This window comes from Mugil cephalus, chromosome 16 (genome assembly GCF_022458985.1).
Source record: "Mugil cephalus isolate CIBA_MC_2020 chromosome 16, CIBA_Mcephalus_1.1, whole genome shotgun sequence".
Lineage (NCBI taxonomy): Eukaryota > Metazoa > Chordata > Actinopteri > Mugiliformes > Mugilidae > Mugil > Mugil cephalus.
The window spans coordinates 18,532,255-18,546,884 of record NC_061785.1 but is presented as its reverse complement, the minus strand read 5'-3'; the positions used below and the strand labels follow the sequence as shown (position 1 = coordinate 18,546,884).

General features: G+C 47.5%; 1 protein-coding gene across 1 annotated transcript in view; it reads left to right on the top strand.

Annotated features, from left to right (window-relative positions):
- The first annotated feature begins 5,040 nt into the window (after positions 1–5,040).
- Positions 5,041–14,630, top strand: part of rhbdl1 (rhomboid, veinlet-like 1 (Drosophila)) — a 42,721-nt gene continuing 33,131 nt past the window's right edge. Inside the window, exons 1-2 of the mRNA XM_047610020.1 lie at positions 5,041–5,546; positions 12,504–12,662. Of these exons, the coding sequence (XP_047465976.1) occupies positions 5,508–5,546; positions 12,504–12,662 (198 nt within the window). The 5' untranslated portion in view covers positions 5,041–5,507. The remainder of the gene's footprint in view (positions 5,547–12,503; positions 12,663–14,630) is intronic.

Below are 14,630 nucleotides of genomic sequence, written 5' to 3'. Positions count from 1 at the left end.
TTTTTGGCACACTTAACGGTTTTGATACAGTTGTCCCCAGCTGTGCTGCTCTGTGCGGCTTCGGTTTGTGACAGTTGTGCCATCACTTGTGCATCTGAGCAGGTGCCAGCACACAAGTGCTGCGCTGACTGCAGCACAACAGAGGCCCGTCAGTTTGCCCCACACCACGGCCCTCTTTGTGTAAGTCTTACCGTTATCACTGGCAAACACCCTCCCCTGTCATAGCATGTAGAGCAGGTAACTATTTCCACATTGTCAGCTGTCAAACCACCTCTCATATGACGGCCCTCTCGACGGACGCAGTCTTGTCAGAGCACCTGTGGGCTGTCTGTCAGAGCAGCAGAGATGACTCTTATGAAAGCTGCTGTTGTGAGTGACTGTCAGTTGTCTTTTAATACAGGAACGCTGCATTAAAAGACGAGCAGGTAATCTGACATTCTTCCGCTTTACCAAAGTTATTGCGTTCTCACTAATAATAAAACTAGAGGTTTTTATTTTCAGCTTGTAGACAGTTTAAGTGACACAGAAGCTTAAAGTGAGCTGGCACATCTGATTCAACGCTGATACTTTGCTCTTGAAGAATGCTACTTTTAGCCCTAATCCCGACGACGTTAACCCTTGCCCCTTTAATGCACCTCCACCTAGAGTAGTACACCAGTAACACAAGCTGCTGCTGCTAGACAACCACCACAAGATCAGAGCACGCAAAGACTGCATTTAAATAGTGATTTATCCTCAAAGAAAAAAAAAATAAATCTAATGAAAACAATCTTTTAAAATCAAGCTGAAATTACCACTCAATAAAGACACTTTCAGTCTTCTGCCTTGTCTCATTTGTAAAACTAATCTCAAACTATCGCTGATGGTTTGAATATTTCCTGTACGTTCAGTATATTTCACCAACTGTTTTTAACGTGGTCTTGGAGAAGCATTGAACTGCCGATGGCCTCTGATGTGAGCTAATTCCACCAGCAGAGGGCAGTAGCAGCTTAAACACAAGTGATTAAATTGTGCCGTTTGTTATTCTGCATAATGTTTGACTTGGCATGAAAGTAATTAGTGCTGCTACACAAACTGACTTTACGCAATTGTGTCAGACATTTGTGTTTTTATCAGATGTTAATGAAAGTGGGAAAAGCACCATCAATGTAGGCAGTAAAGATACAGATAATATTCGGTGTGACCACTTGGTGCCTTCAATCAGGGCTTGAGATGAGGAGCTTGCACCTTGTACCTGTCGCTGAAGGTAGCTCTTTATCACTGTGGCTGTATGTGTAAATTGGGACGTGGCGCAGGTAGTGATGAACAGGTTTAGAAGCATCAAAAATTGAAACGGTATGTGCTGCGTCCTAATCATGCTCTTACACGGTGCACATGGGTTCTGATCCAGGAGCGGGAACTGCGTCTTTAAACGCCAGAAAAGTCTCTTCACACTTCTGCTTCCTTACCGCTGCTTGAAAAATCTGTGCTCAAACTCAACAGGAATCGGCACTATAGCGTCAAAAATAGCAACTGATGTTCGACATGTCGGTCTCGTATGAGATGTGAATATTGCAGACGCCGAGTTGAAGCAGCGCTCCCCTGTGAAACAGATCAGAGCTGGCAAAGTTTAATTTCAATTTCTCTCTCTCATTTAAACCTCCTTCCTGTAGCTCTCCCTTTCTCCTTCCTCGCCTCTTCCACTTTATGTCCCCAAGAGATGCTTCTAAGTGGAGCAGTTTGGATTAAAACTGTGTCATTCAGTGACCTGATTCGTTTTTCTGCCATTTTTCACCGTGCGGGTGATTCCCTCTATTGCACAATCGCTGCTGCTTGGCATTCAGCGGCTGGAGCGTGAGGCGCCATCTATTTTCATTCTTATGATTAGTGGAGGCCAACAGACCCTGGGGGGAAAATAAAACAGAGTATCTTGTCTTCTTAATTTGTAAAAGATTAAGCAAACAGAGAGGGCAGTGCAGCGATACTGTAATGTTGTGATCTGACAGCATCCTGAGAGAGAAGCTACGGCCTAGCAGCACTCTTCATGATGTGCCGTCACCTTATACACCCTGCACCCTGTGGTGGAAATTTTAACCCATATTACATTTGTCTTGTCTTTTTTAGGCCGTACCTTTGCCAGCTTCTTTTAATTGACCTTCTTCTTGTTTTTTTCATAGTTCTAAACATGGACGCTGGGATACACCTGACATGGCTCCACCTCCTTGGATGTCCGCACAAACACACCGTCAGGTACCGATGTTTCCCTTTCCCACCGGTCCAGAGCAACAGTCAGTTTAATTAAAATTTCATGAGGTAATTACTCATTATTGCTTTCTGTAGCACAACTTACATTCCTCCCAGGAGGGACGAGGAGGTGAGCCTGGCTAGGATGTAAAAAAAAAAAAAAAAAAAAAAGGCTCAACCGTCCGGTAGCAGCATGTAGTAACAGAGAATTTATCTCTGTGAAATTGTAAATGACTGGATTATTTATTTGAAACCCAGCCAACCTGGATTTAAAACACAATAGGCAGTTAACGAATATGATATGATCACTGGACGAATCCTAGTTCTGGGAATTTCTGAATTCTAATTCAAAAGATCCTGTCCACTTGTCTTCTGAGCCCTAGCTGCCATATATGTTCTTCAGATGGACGAGACGTACAAGATACTTTTTTGAAATACTGGAAGCTGGTAGCTCCTTAGGAAGCTGTAGCAGGGTAACAGCTTTTAACTGAGCACACGAAGATCTCTGCCTTCTGTGTTTTGCCAGGTCATGGTACTGAACATAAGTATAAATAAATCACTAGTTTTAGCTATTCCAGCACTGTTAAGGCTGAATTGTTTCCTTTAAAGAATTTACTCTTGCCAGCGGCTCCTTTTATGACTCAGAGATGTTGTGATATCATTTGTCTGTGTAGAAACTGAAGCTGCGGTAACGATCCAAACTAAAAAATGCTTTACTTTGTAGTGTTAATGTAAAAGCCCAGACTGAGCAACATGGCTCAATTTAATCTGGTTTTAAAGAAAGCTAATCCAAGATTTAAAGGACGTTTTGACAACTTATCCTTTAAGGGATTCGTTTTTACATCGCTGCTGTTTCACTGACAGGAAGACAACACATGCACAAACACCTGCCTCATGACCCACGAGGTCATTAAGCTCCACAGGAAAAGCGCAGACTGGCAGGCTAATTAACGTGCATTGCTGCCTCCCTGAGAGGCCTTGTTATTCTCTCAGACGCTCTCAAACAGAGGCCAGGCCGGCGCGTTGGTGGTCCGCGCTCTCGGGCCTTGTTAAAGACGAGCAGACTGCCTGGGCCAGTCTTGGCGTCTGCATCCATCCAGCCGAGGTGAATAGCACACGAAGCATTTAGTCGGGCTCAAGAGAGAGTGCTCAGCCGGGGATGCTCCCAGCAGCAGAGAAGGCTTATCTGGCCCTGCCAGTCATCTGTATAATGTCACTTGACGGTGGTGTAATGGAAACAATGATACTGGTGTGACCCTTGGTGGAGCTGTGAGCCTACTTGGCATCTTATTCATGAACTGAGGATTTGAGGATGCTTTGTACCTGTTTCTATGCAAATATTACATAAAGGCCATTTGATTCATTTTTTTATTTTCATTCATTCATCAAGATATATATATATATATATACTTACAGTATGTCATCCAAAGAAGGACATTTGTTCCATTTGTAACATTTGACAAAGCCTGTCCTGTCCTGTATTTCTTTTATATCGTGGTACTTCTTGACCACCATTGTTTGGTGGAAGTGCTTTGAGGTTACCTAGGCAACAGTTGAATTCGGTTTTATTTCGTCAGTTTTTCAATCTGTCTCGGTTTGCAAATCTGTCAGCAGTGACCTCGTAATTGTCTTATTCAGCCCTATTGATCAGCAGCGTCCCCATTTCCTCTCGCAGGAGCAGAGAATCCTGTTTCTACAGACTTGGACGGGTATTGTTAAGGTTTTGTTTAAAGAGTAACGCTCCCCAGTCGGCAGAGTGGAAGGTGGCGAAGGGAAAGTGTTGGAGCTCTGCCATGCTTAAGGTGGCCAAGGCCCAGTCAATTAAGGTAAATACAGCAGACTTCATATAGGCTGCAGCCTCAGTTTGACCCAGCAAAGAACAAAACACTCTGGGAAGTCCAGATATTTTTCTTCTTTTTCTCACACTGAGGAGGATTTCTAAGCCCGAGTCCTTGGCTGAGTTTAACAGCTGGTGGTAAATCTCAGAGAAAACAGCAAAGGCGTCAAGAAACCTCCCCGCTTCAACCTTGATCCGGGATCACGGGGTCACAACCGCGCCGACGTCCTCGGCTACAGCCATCTTCAAGCACTTAAGACTGTTTCAGGATTTCTTTTTTTATGGGTCGAGATTTACGTCCCCTCGCCGTTTCCTCCCCCATTGTCCCGAGGAGGAGGGGCGGGGGTCACTGCGGATTTGTGCTGAAAGAAAACACCTTTTTTTTAATGCACGGGCAAAATGGGATCTCAAGAAATCTACCTCCGGCTGTTTCGTTCTGCAATTTTGCTCTTCGTTTTGCATCGGATAAACATAAAACGAGCCTGCTGTTAGTTAGCGATGAGCTGCTCTGTTGTGGATTGTGGTTATCGTAGTCGTGGCATTCATTTGAGCTCATGTGTGGATCAGTGAGCCATGCAAATCGTCAAATTCAATTTGATGTTTGGGCATGTGTGTTGGAGGTGGCGGCGAGTCTGATTATTGCAGCAGAATTGTACCGTATGCCTACGTATTAGCAGCTTTTGTGCTCTTATAATGTGTGGGTTTGTGTGTGTATGTCTGTCAGTTACAGACTAGACATATGTGTGGTGGTGGTGTGAGGGGAAGGAGGAGGGGGGGGTCTGTGCCAGTAGTAAGCGCAAAGCCGCAGTGAAACCCATCCTCTCCGCCTCCTCCCCGAGACACCTTGCTTGTAGTGAGGAGAGGAGCCGCAGCCCCTGGCCACTCCTTCCCTTTCTGCAATTGGAAGAGAGAAGCCACCTCCCTCCCCTGTCTCATTGGTATGCAGGCGGCGCACTGTGTGTGTGAGGAGAGGGGAGAGAGAGAGAGAGAGGTAGCAGTCAGTGCAATGGGATAGAGGAGAGCGAGGAGGAGGAGGAGGAGAGTGAATGAGAGCTGCTGGATCTGCCTTGCCTGCGTGCCTGCCTGTCGTCTGCTGAAGCTGGGTCTACCAACGCGCCACGCTGCACCGCCACAGAGCACAGCCACGGCCCCTTTGCTCCACCGACGCATACTCGGCACCGGTTTTTACTCCAGGAGCGGCACCGGCGAGGACGCGACCAGGGACCGAGCTCACCGGGCGTTCTCCGTCAGCAGCGGGGGGGGACGAGGCGACAGCGAAGCGGCCCGACGCTACCATTTAGGCACCAGCTGCAACCGAACCACATCCCTCTCCACCTTATCCCATCCTTACCAACACCAACACCACCACCACCACCACCACCACTTCTTTCTTGCTCCTCCCTATGCCCTTGTCCTCGGCAGGTCCTCTCACCTCCCTGGCCAGTATATGGATAGAAGCTCCCTGTTTCAGCTCATACAAGAGCAGGTAAGCAAGCAGCGGCGGGGGTTTCTATGGTTACAGGCTCCCGGCCACCTCACCGTCTACCCAGGGAGTGAGACGCGTAGAGACTGGGGTGAGAGCTGATGTTAGGATTGATTGCGGGTACTGTTTGCACGGGCAAAATGGGAGCACGGGGCTACACCACAGGCGCGGGCATCGCGGAGGCACGCTGGCCCCAAGAATGTGAGGTCAGATCATGAGCCGCAGCAGGAGGGAGACCAACCGTGCCGTGGTTTGAGGAAGGGATAATGGAAGGGAAGGGACGTGTGTGCAGATGCATGGATTTACTGCAAGCGCTGATGTATAGGAGGATTAATTGCTGTATATTTTATGCAAATAATTAAGTGATTGGTTCCTTACAGCTGCTGCAGCAGTATTGCTCTGCGTGCATGGATGTGCTTGTCTTTTTTTCTGTCTTATCATCCGAGGGTCACAAGAAAGATTGCTACCTCACTGCATTCTGCCTTTTATTGCTGATGGTCGCAGTGTTTGCGCGAAGCCCCGCTCCTGCTGTTCCTCTTTTAAAACAGATGCTGCTCTCTGAGTTTCAACATTCTGTCTCTTTCTGTCTTTTTTTTTTTTCCAGCCTCGATGCTCAAGATGCTCGCCAAGTCGAAGCACAGCACTAGTGACCATATTTAGGCCACTGAAAAATGTGCCTCTTGACATCTGGTTTCTTGACATCTGAGTTCCCTTCGCCAAACTGACGTTTTTACTCTCCGGCCGTATTTAGCTGCGGTCTGCCGTCTCCAAAATTAACAAACCAAAATCGATTTGGGGGCAGGTTCTACACAAAAAGGACGCGGCTATTTAAGCGCTGCTGCTTTAAGATACAAGTGACTTTTGCGTGCGTTTGCAGCTCTATTTGAGGTGCCCGCGTTTAACTCGTACGTCTCCTGGTTTTGACGATGAACTGGTCTTTTTGGGGTTTGGTGTGATTGACAGACAGATTGGGCAGTCGTTTCCCTCGAAAGGGAGGGATCGATTGTGTGCTGCGGGGTTTAAGGGCTGCGAGTCGCCCATCGCCAGCGCATTGATCAGCAGACTCCAGGGGATTCGTGGATGTGCATGCGTGTGGCCGTGCTCACAGTTGCATTTTTATGAATGCGTGTGCATCCGTAGCCAGCGGAGGAACCCTGTGTGGGATGAGTGAGAAGATACTCTGTGGTTGCACCGCTGAGTCATTTAACTGTATAAACACTTTAGTGGTAACGACTTAGTGATGCCTCAACAATACGTGTTCCTTCATGGATACATTTCAGCGTGGCATCAAAGAGGCTGACTCATCTTTGTCAATATCCATTTTCAGTGTAGTCAGTCTTTGGATACCAATATTTCCTCGCTGTAAACAGTTGGTTGTTTTATTGATTGTGCTGTTTATTTTTGCTTGTGCCAGTATGTGCATATAGACAGTTTGTAAGGCCACAGTTGAACAGGCCTCGGTCCTATTAAGCTTAAGACCGGACCAAATCACTCACTCAGGCTGACACCAGCCTTTTTTTTTTTTTTTTTTCCACCTTTGGGACTCCATGCTGCTGCCTTTGATTTTGGAAAAGGTCCTGCTAATTAAACTATAAAGAAGTGAAATCTGCAGACACCTTTGAGACGGTTTTTAAGAGCCTGCCACCTGCCTAAACACTGGGCCCCTCGTTGCCGTCCAGGAAAATGTTGTAGTAGAGCGCTCCTCGTGTCGTTGCAGCTCTGCCTTCCAGATCTGTGCTGTCACATTCGAAGGAGGCCGCCCAGACTGACCACAGCAACCTGCCAGCCTCTAAGCAAATCCAGAAGAGCCCCTGGAGGTCAAGTGCTTCCCTCGTATTTTTAAGTGTGGTCGTTTTTAATCCTCTAGGGTTTTGAATCTGTAGTTACTTGTTACTTGTACTTGCCCTTGTTTTTAAAATTGTACATTAACTATATCACCATCGTCATCCTCCTGATGTGTCCTTTTTTCAGTAATATTTGCCATTTTGCATTTATTGGACTGTCATGTGAAGAGGCAGACAGGATACATGAGATGTTAAAGCGAGAAACCCCACCAGGCACAATGCAGTCATGTATCATGTGTTCTACGATCATCATGGCTTGATGCTGTCTTCAGCGAAGCACATTTTAGGTGTTAAAGGCACCGAAAGTCAATGCTTTTGCCGAACTTTCCCGAAGCAGTGTGGGGTGCCGAGCACTGCAGGCCAAAAGTTGAGAAGATATCGCCTGTCAAACTTAATGACATGAAAATCCTGCAGGAGGCAGAGAAAGAGAGCGGAACAGCGGCAACATAAGTGGGTTTATTAGCCTTAGTTTGCAAGAGGTTTCGATGCTGACCTCAGGCTATTTCTGGACTGTGCGGACTCGCACATATGCTCGTCATAAGGCCACACTCTTCCTCTCTTACTCTTTCCATTGCGGCGGCCGTGATAAGGCAACTCGATGGCTGGCAGCAAACAGCCACTAAAGTGTGCTATCATTAGTTGGTGAATATCTCCCTGCGCATCATTCAGTTCTCGTTAGGCTTATTTATATTCCCCCAATAAGGACTTGGGGCCCTGAACACATTTCTGGTGTGTTTGTGTTGCGGAGCCAGAATAAGGTTCTTATAGGCGCTAATACTTTGTAATTTCCACTGTCTGAAGCTGATTTGCACTGAGCTGTATTTGAAAATGCCTCTGGCTGTTTGAACTATGTTTAAACACCAGGAAATGTAGTTAGACGATTCTTCGCAACGAGGAACATTCTCTCTCCTGATTCTCTTCGGTGGTGTCCACTTGAGGACGGATGGCGCCTTGGGCCGTCACATCGAAGTGCCACGGTGGAAAAGTTTGCACGTCCGGAAAATATCCGCACAGCGGAGCATGTATTTTGGTAATTACAGAGCCACTGGGCCATTTGTTGGTAGGCGCCCATGCGTCCTGAGGGCGGAAGAGGCAATTCAAAGGGTCTTATCTGATGCCATGCAAATATGCTCAGCCCTGGAAATGTCACTGCCCTCCGCAGAAACACAGCCCTGTTCAAGCGTCACAGCGTTGTTCACGCAGACCGGAGTGGTCTGTAGTGTTGGCTTTGTGCCACGGGGTTAGCGCTCTGATGCTGAGGCCGGGCCTGGGAGCCAGACCAGCGCTGCGGCCGCATTCCTGTCTCGCTACTGAATATCCCAGACTTCTGAAATTCATGTACATTATACATTTTCTGTTTCTGTTGGACCTTTTGTTTTGTTGTACGTGTGTTTCTCTTAATTAGCCTAATTACTTGCATAATTATACAGCCCACAGTACTGTAACTGCACTATATCTTTACCAGCTGGTGGATCATACAGAAGTTTGTGCAAACACAGGTGACCCCACGTCGGCTTTTTGCACTGTGCAGATTAAATTTTAATTTAAAAACTCGTGGATTCTTCGTCCTTTAATGTTGTAAATGAATTGTTTATAGTAAGAAAATAGAAAAAAAATAATATTCATCTTTTGATTAATCAAGTATGGTCTTATAAGACGACACTTACCACAGGAAACGCCCAATAACACAGTTAAAATTCTGCCAACAGTTAACATATGTATTGTATGTGGAGTGAAGGTCCAATGGAGCAGTTCCAGTCAGTGTTTGTCTGGGGTCAGTCAGAGTCACTGGGCTGAAGGTAATAGAGGTTTCGGGGTTTGACCCTGAGATCATTCCCCTGTAGTCAGCATTTCACTCCCCTTCCTCCTCCTCCTCCTCCTCCTCCTCCTCCTCCTCCTCCTCCTCCTCCTACACATTTCCACCCAGCGTCCTGTCCATCTCCTCCCTGAAGAGCCGGCGAAGTTCGGCCGCTCTCCCTGCCCTGACACATCCACCTTCCCTCAAGAATCTCCCGCCCCTCCTCCCTTTACGTCCCAGACTCTGTCTCTATTATCGCTCCCTTCTCATTCTTTCTCATTTTTCTTTCCCTCTCAGGCATCTCTATCCTTCCCTCCTTTCATCGTCTGCCTTTGTGTCTTTCTTTTGCCTGTCGAATGCCAATATGTTGGAAGGGGGGGGGGGTGAATGCAAGAAAGGGATGACACGCAAGCGACTGGTAACCATGGCAACGCTTGCAGCTTGTCAAAGTGTCGCCCTCACCAGTGTTGGATCGCTTCAATATCTGCTTCCCCTCCCAGTGCTTTTTCCCTCCTTTTTCTCTCAGTTTCTCTGCCCCTCTCCCTATTCCTGCACGTCGCCACTGTCCGAGGGAAGAAAAAAAAAAAAAAACTTGTCTCTCCTTGCCAACACTCATTCATCTCCATGTACCTCATCTTGGTAATTGATAACCCTAATTGGCGACAAGAACCAGCCCCCCACCTCCTTGTATCCTCGGCAGACGGTCTCCCCTGTGTAACGTTCTTCTTGAATAAGGTCAGACTACAAAGGGAATAGAATCTGTGCTATATGACAGCTCAGCGTCAACACTCGGTTTGTGTGAATGTGCGCAGCCATATACAGCATGCCTCTGTGTCTGCGCCGCCGCTCTGCGCGTGGCGTAGTGATGTGCTGACATATGGAGGCTGACAGTAATCAGACGTCCCCAGTGTGGCTCTCTGTTCCCCCTGTCAGCCCGGGCTGAGCCAGGAGCACATTAGAATCTGATCTATTTCTCCTCTGTGGCAAGTGGGTGCAGAGCACTGGAGTGTGTCACGGTCCTCTTGTAGGAAAGGGAAGAAGAGGACCCAGTGCTGGAGTGCTGGTTTGGGAACACGTGCAGATAACAGACAGCTGTCAGACATTTTTTTTTTTATTCTTTGGGCGTCTTTGTCTCATTTCTGTGTCCTCCCCGGCCGCCTCTGTTCCTTTTTTATTTCATCTCCTCCTTCTACTTTAATCTCATCGCTTTTCAATTCTTCTCGTTCCTTCAAGCCTCCATCCAACACACCTCACCCTCCCGTTCTTCTCCCCCGTCTTATTTTGCTTTCTCCCCGTCGGCCTGCAATCTCCGCGTGTCATCCGGGGGCCAGCGCACGTCACAAACGCCGGGGATATCTGCCCCACTCGGTTCTCCTCGAGGGAAGAATGGGGTCGCCTTTTAACAAACATCCATGCAACACATAGTTAAGGGGATTACCTAAAAATAGACGCGGGCTTGTTTTCTTTCCTACCGCGGTTCGTCTGCGTTCATAAATGTGGGTTTTTACGTTCGTTTTGGGGCTGCTGACTCTTACATTCAGCCTACCAGGAGCTGAGTGTTTGGGATTACAGCGACATGTCCGTGAGGATTCTGTGTAAGCAGTCAAATGTCGTGAAGGGTTCTCAGTGAAGTCAATGGAGTCAGCATGGTGTGCAGAATCTTAATATTGAGTATGGGATTTTTTTTCTGCTGGTGAGAGTTGCGTTAGTATACATAGAGTACTGTAAAAGTACTCAAAATCTCATCCTCGCACTGGGAAGACTCTCTACCCACCGGCTCCTGCCTCCACTGAGCTCTCCCATGTGAATAAATGCATAAGTGTACACAAGGCAAGTTAAAAAGCTTATTAAATGGAATTAAAGGAGCACTTGTGTTTAACAAACCAATGAAAAAAGAAAAAAAAAAAACGCTGAAAGCATTCTAGGGGGAAGCAAAGCACGTGCAATGAATATGTTCAAGACAGAGACACACAGACACACCAATGGATCCCCTGATTGATCTCCTTTGCTTCCTCGTTGAGCCGTTAAGCTTTGAGCCTTCTGCGGTAGAGACCGACATGGTGCAGCAGAGTTTAATGCCCTCCTCCTCATGCAGCCGGTGTAGCGTCTTTGTAAAGCCGCGTCGGAGCAGATAGCGTCCAGACTAAAGTGGCCTGGATGGGATTCTTCTCGTGGACTCATGACACGGGCAACGATGATCCAGCACGACTGACTACACACTGACGCAACGTCTGAAAGCTCCCTCCTTCCCGGGGGCGGCGAGGGGCTGTTGGTTTACGATCCGAAACCTTAATGAGGCCGCGTTCAGCATTCAGGAAACGGTGAAAATGAGACGCGGCAAGGCCTCTTCCCGTGTGGTCTCTTTGTACTGCTTCGGTTTGTCCTCGGGCACATTTTCCCAAACACAGTCAGATGCGCTAAGGAGAGCTGGCATCAGAAATTAACACTCCATTGGAGAGCAATTGAATTGCGTTTAAGAGGCGAGGGTGGGGAGGAAAAGCGAGCACGCGAGGCTGCCGCCCAGAAAAACACACGCTACATAAACCGAGCGCGGACACACACCCTATGGTTTACAAGCCATTTTTAACCATGTGCTATTTTAGACAGCCACACTCAGCCCATTTTATGACACTCTCTCCTGCTTAAATCAATTACGAGGAGTAGCACTGGCATGCGGGCATCGGCAGTAATAACCCATGGGGATGTTGGGTCTCAGTGAGTGAGTGGTGATTAGAAAAACCACGGTGACTGCGAGCTACGGTGTAGCTGTAACCAAGGATGGACTCACACTGTCAAATGAAGCATCCACTCAGAAACAAAGGCTGAAAAGTCAGCCTCATTTTATGCTTTTTATTTTTTCACTTTGTCCCAGGGAAAGCAGAGCATTGGGATGACATACCCTCCTGTCTTCAGTCGCTGCTTCCAACATCAGCGAAAGACATCCTGCTGTTTTGTTTGCAGAGACCCGCTTCTTTTTTTTTTTTCTTTTTTTTATCAGGTTGAATGGGGCCTTTCTCTCAAGGCAGGTCCAATTATTTCAAAGGCATCATAAACGCATCGCATCTTAATTAATACTGCTGCCTCTGTCTGAGCTGAAGCCCTGTAGCTCTCATTTGTCTTTATCTATTGAGCGCATGTTTATTCATCACAGCTGTCTTTTACTGATGCATTCTCGCTCAGGGCAAACTGAGACTTCACTGCTGCGGTGCCACTTATTAAAAAATCAAATCGTCAACTGTCGCCCGTGCTGCTTTCATCCCAGTTGGCCTGAGAACGCACTGTTGTTTTTCTCTTTCTTTTATTTTTTCTTTCTTGCAGCTGGACCCAGAGAACACCGGTTTCATCGCAGTGGAGAACTTCACCAGTCTGGTGGAGCACCATGAGCTGCAGCTGGACCCATCCAAACTGGACATGCTGTTAGCCCTCGTCCAGAGCAATGAAGAGGGGCAGGTGTGCTACCAGGAGCTCATCGAGCTGGTGAGTGCACGGACGCGGGGGTTAGCGGCTCGGGCCCGAGTCCACACATCACGCGCGCTTTGCTGGATTTTCAGAAAAGGTTACGGAATTGATTCAGACAGAGCCGGAAAGCTCTGCGCTGGCGAAAAAAATTGACTCGCCCATTCAGGTCGTCGTCCTGCAATAGAGGGATCAATCTTTCAGTTAACGTGTCGGTAAATCCAGACATTTAACCTCCCGAGCTGTGCACGGCAAACACTGAAAAACACCGGCACCAGGCTGATAGAGCACAGTATTAAAGCAGCAGATTTGATTTATTATAAGATATATGTTCAGACGCAATTATTAAATGAAGAAGTGAATTTATTAGATAGTGCGGCTGCATGTTTTTGTACACATATATTAACAGGTGACTCTGTGAAGTGTAACTCAAGCTGATGCATGATGAGGACAGTCAGTGTATTTTTATATTTAGCTGCGACTGTCTTGTTCTGAGGCTGTTTTTGTCCTTTGCCTCCGCTTCGAATGCTCAGGCTCATTCTCGTTCCACCCCTCCTCTTCACCTATCTGTATTTACCGTTACGTCGCTATTAGCAATTCATGTAGAGCTTTTATACGCGAGCGCTCTCCGAGCACACAGACAAGCACCTGCCTCTGGCTCCTGGCACCGTTCGGGTGTAAGCACCAAGATTAATTCAACGCAGCGCAATTCCTGGCATATTTTCACTCCCTTAAGCTCAGCCCCCCCCCCCCCCCCCCCCTCTCTCCTCCGCTCTCTCTGGCTTTGTCCTCCTATTTATCTGCCTCTTTCTTTTCTCTTATCTCTTTCTCTCCCCCTGTGTTGTGCCGCGCATGGTCTCTAATAAAGGCCGCATGAGGCCACTCTGTTTGGAGCCGGGCCCATTTCCGAGCCCATTGCCGCGACGTAGAAATAACCGCAGAGACGTCGCTCCCACGGTGCGACATCTCTTTTACATGGGCCCTCCCTCTTGGAGGTGAATGGTTCTCTTCCTCCACCAGTCCTCAAGTGCATGTTTTTTTTTGTTTTTTTTTATCCATCTCATTTCAGCGCATTCTCATCTCAATCCTCTCCTCCTCCTCCTCCTCCTCAAGCCGTGCAATATTACCCTCCCGCCTCATTTTGAACCTGCCTCCTTGAACCCCCCCAGGTCTCATTTCCTCCTCTTTCATTCCCCCCCTCTTTACCTTGTGAGCCATATGTTGTGCAAAAGGATAAATAAAAAAATAAAATTAAAAAAAAAACCTGCCTCGCCTCCAACGGCATCAGGAGACACTTTTAAAATTGCCCATCAGCCAAATGCAAATTGCCTTCGATTAGCCCAGCATTGGTAGTAGCAGGCAGTAATCTGAGGTAATTTGAGAACGCCCAGTCTCACACGGATATCGACCCCCGGCTCGGATTTTAAAGATTCATCTGATTGACACATGTGAATGCAGAACATACTCCCTCGTTTAGCACACGCACACAATTAGCACATATATATATACATATATATATGCAGCTGCCTTTACTTTGTCCGTCTCCCCAGCATCCCACACCCTGTCCCAATTGCAGACTCCACTCCATACACATGAGCGCTGCCAGTAGAGATTTGCTGAGTAGTTAAGATGATATTCAAATGTTGATGAGAATCTGGCCTCCTGTCGCGCAGAGTGTGATGTGTGAGCTCTGCAGGTCTCCGTTCTCTGGGATGAGCTCCAGCCTGCCGTGGGGAGGAAGGAGGAAGGGCTGCACGTAGCGTGACATTTTCAAACAGGTCATCAGCCTTCGACCTTTTTTTCCTCGCTTTCTCACTGCTGCTCTCTGACTTCTGTCAGAGTCTCTCCAAGTAATCCTCATTTGTTTCCAGAGATCTCATTTGCTGCTCATGGTCCGGTTCACCCTCAAGGTCCAGGCACATTTCCAGCCTAAGTGACACTCCACAGCGTGCAGCATATTCTGATCTGGGAGAGTCCAGTGCTGCTTTT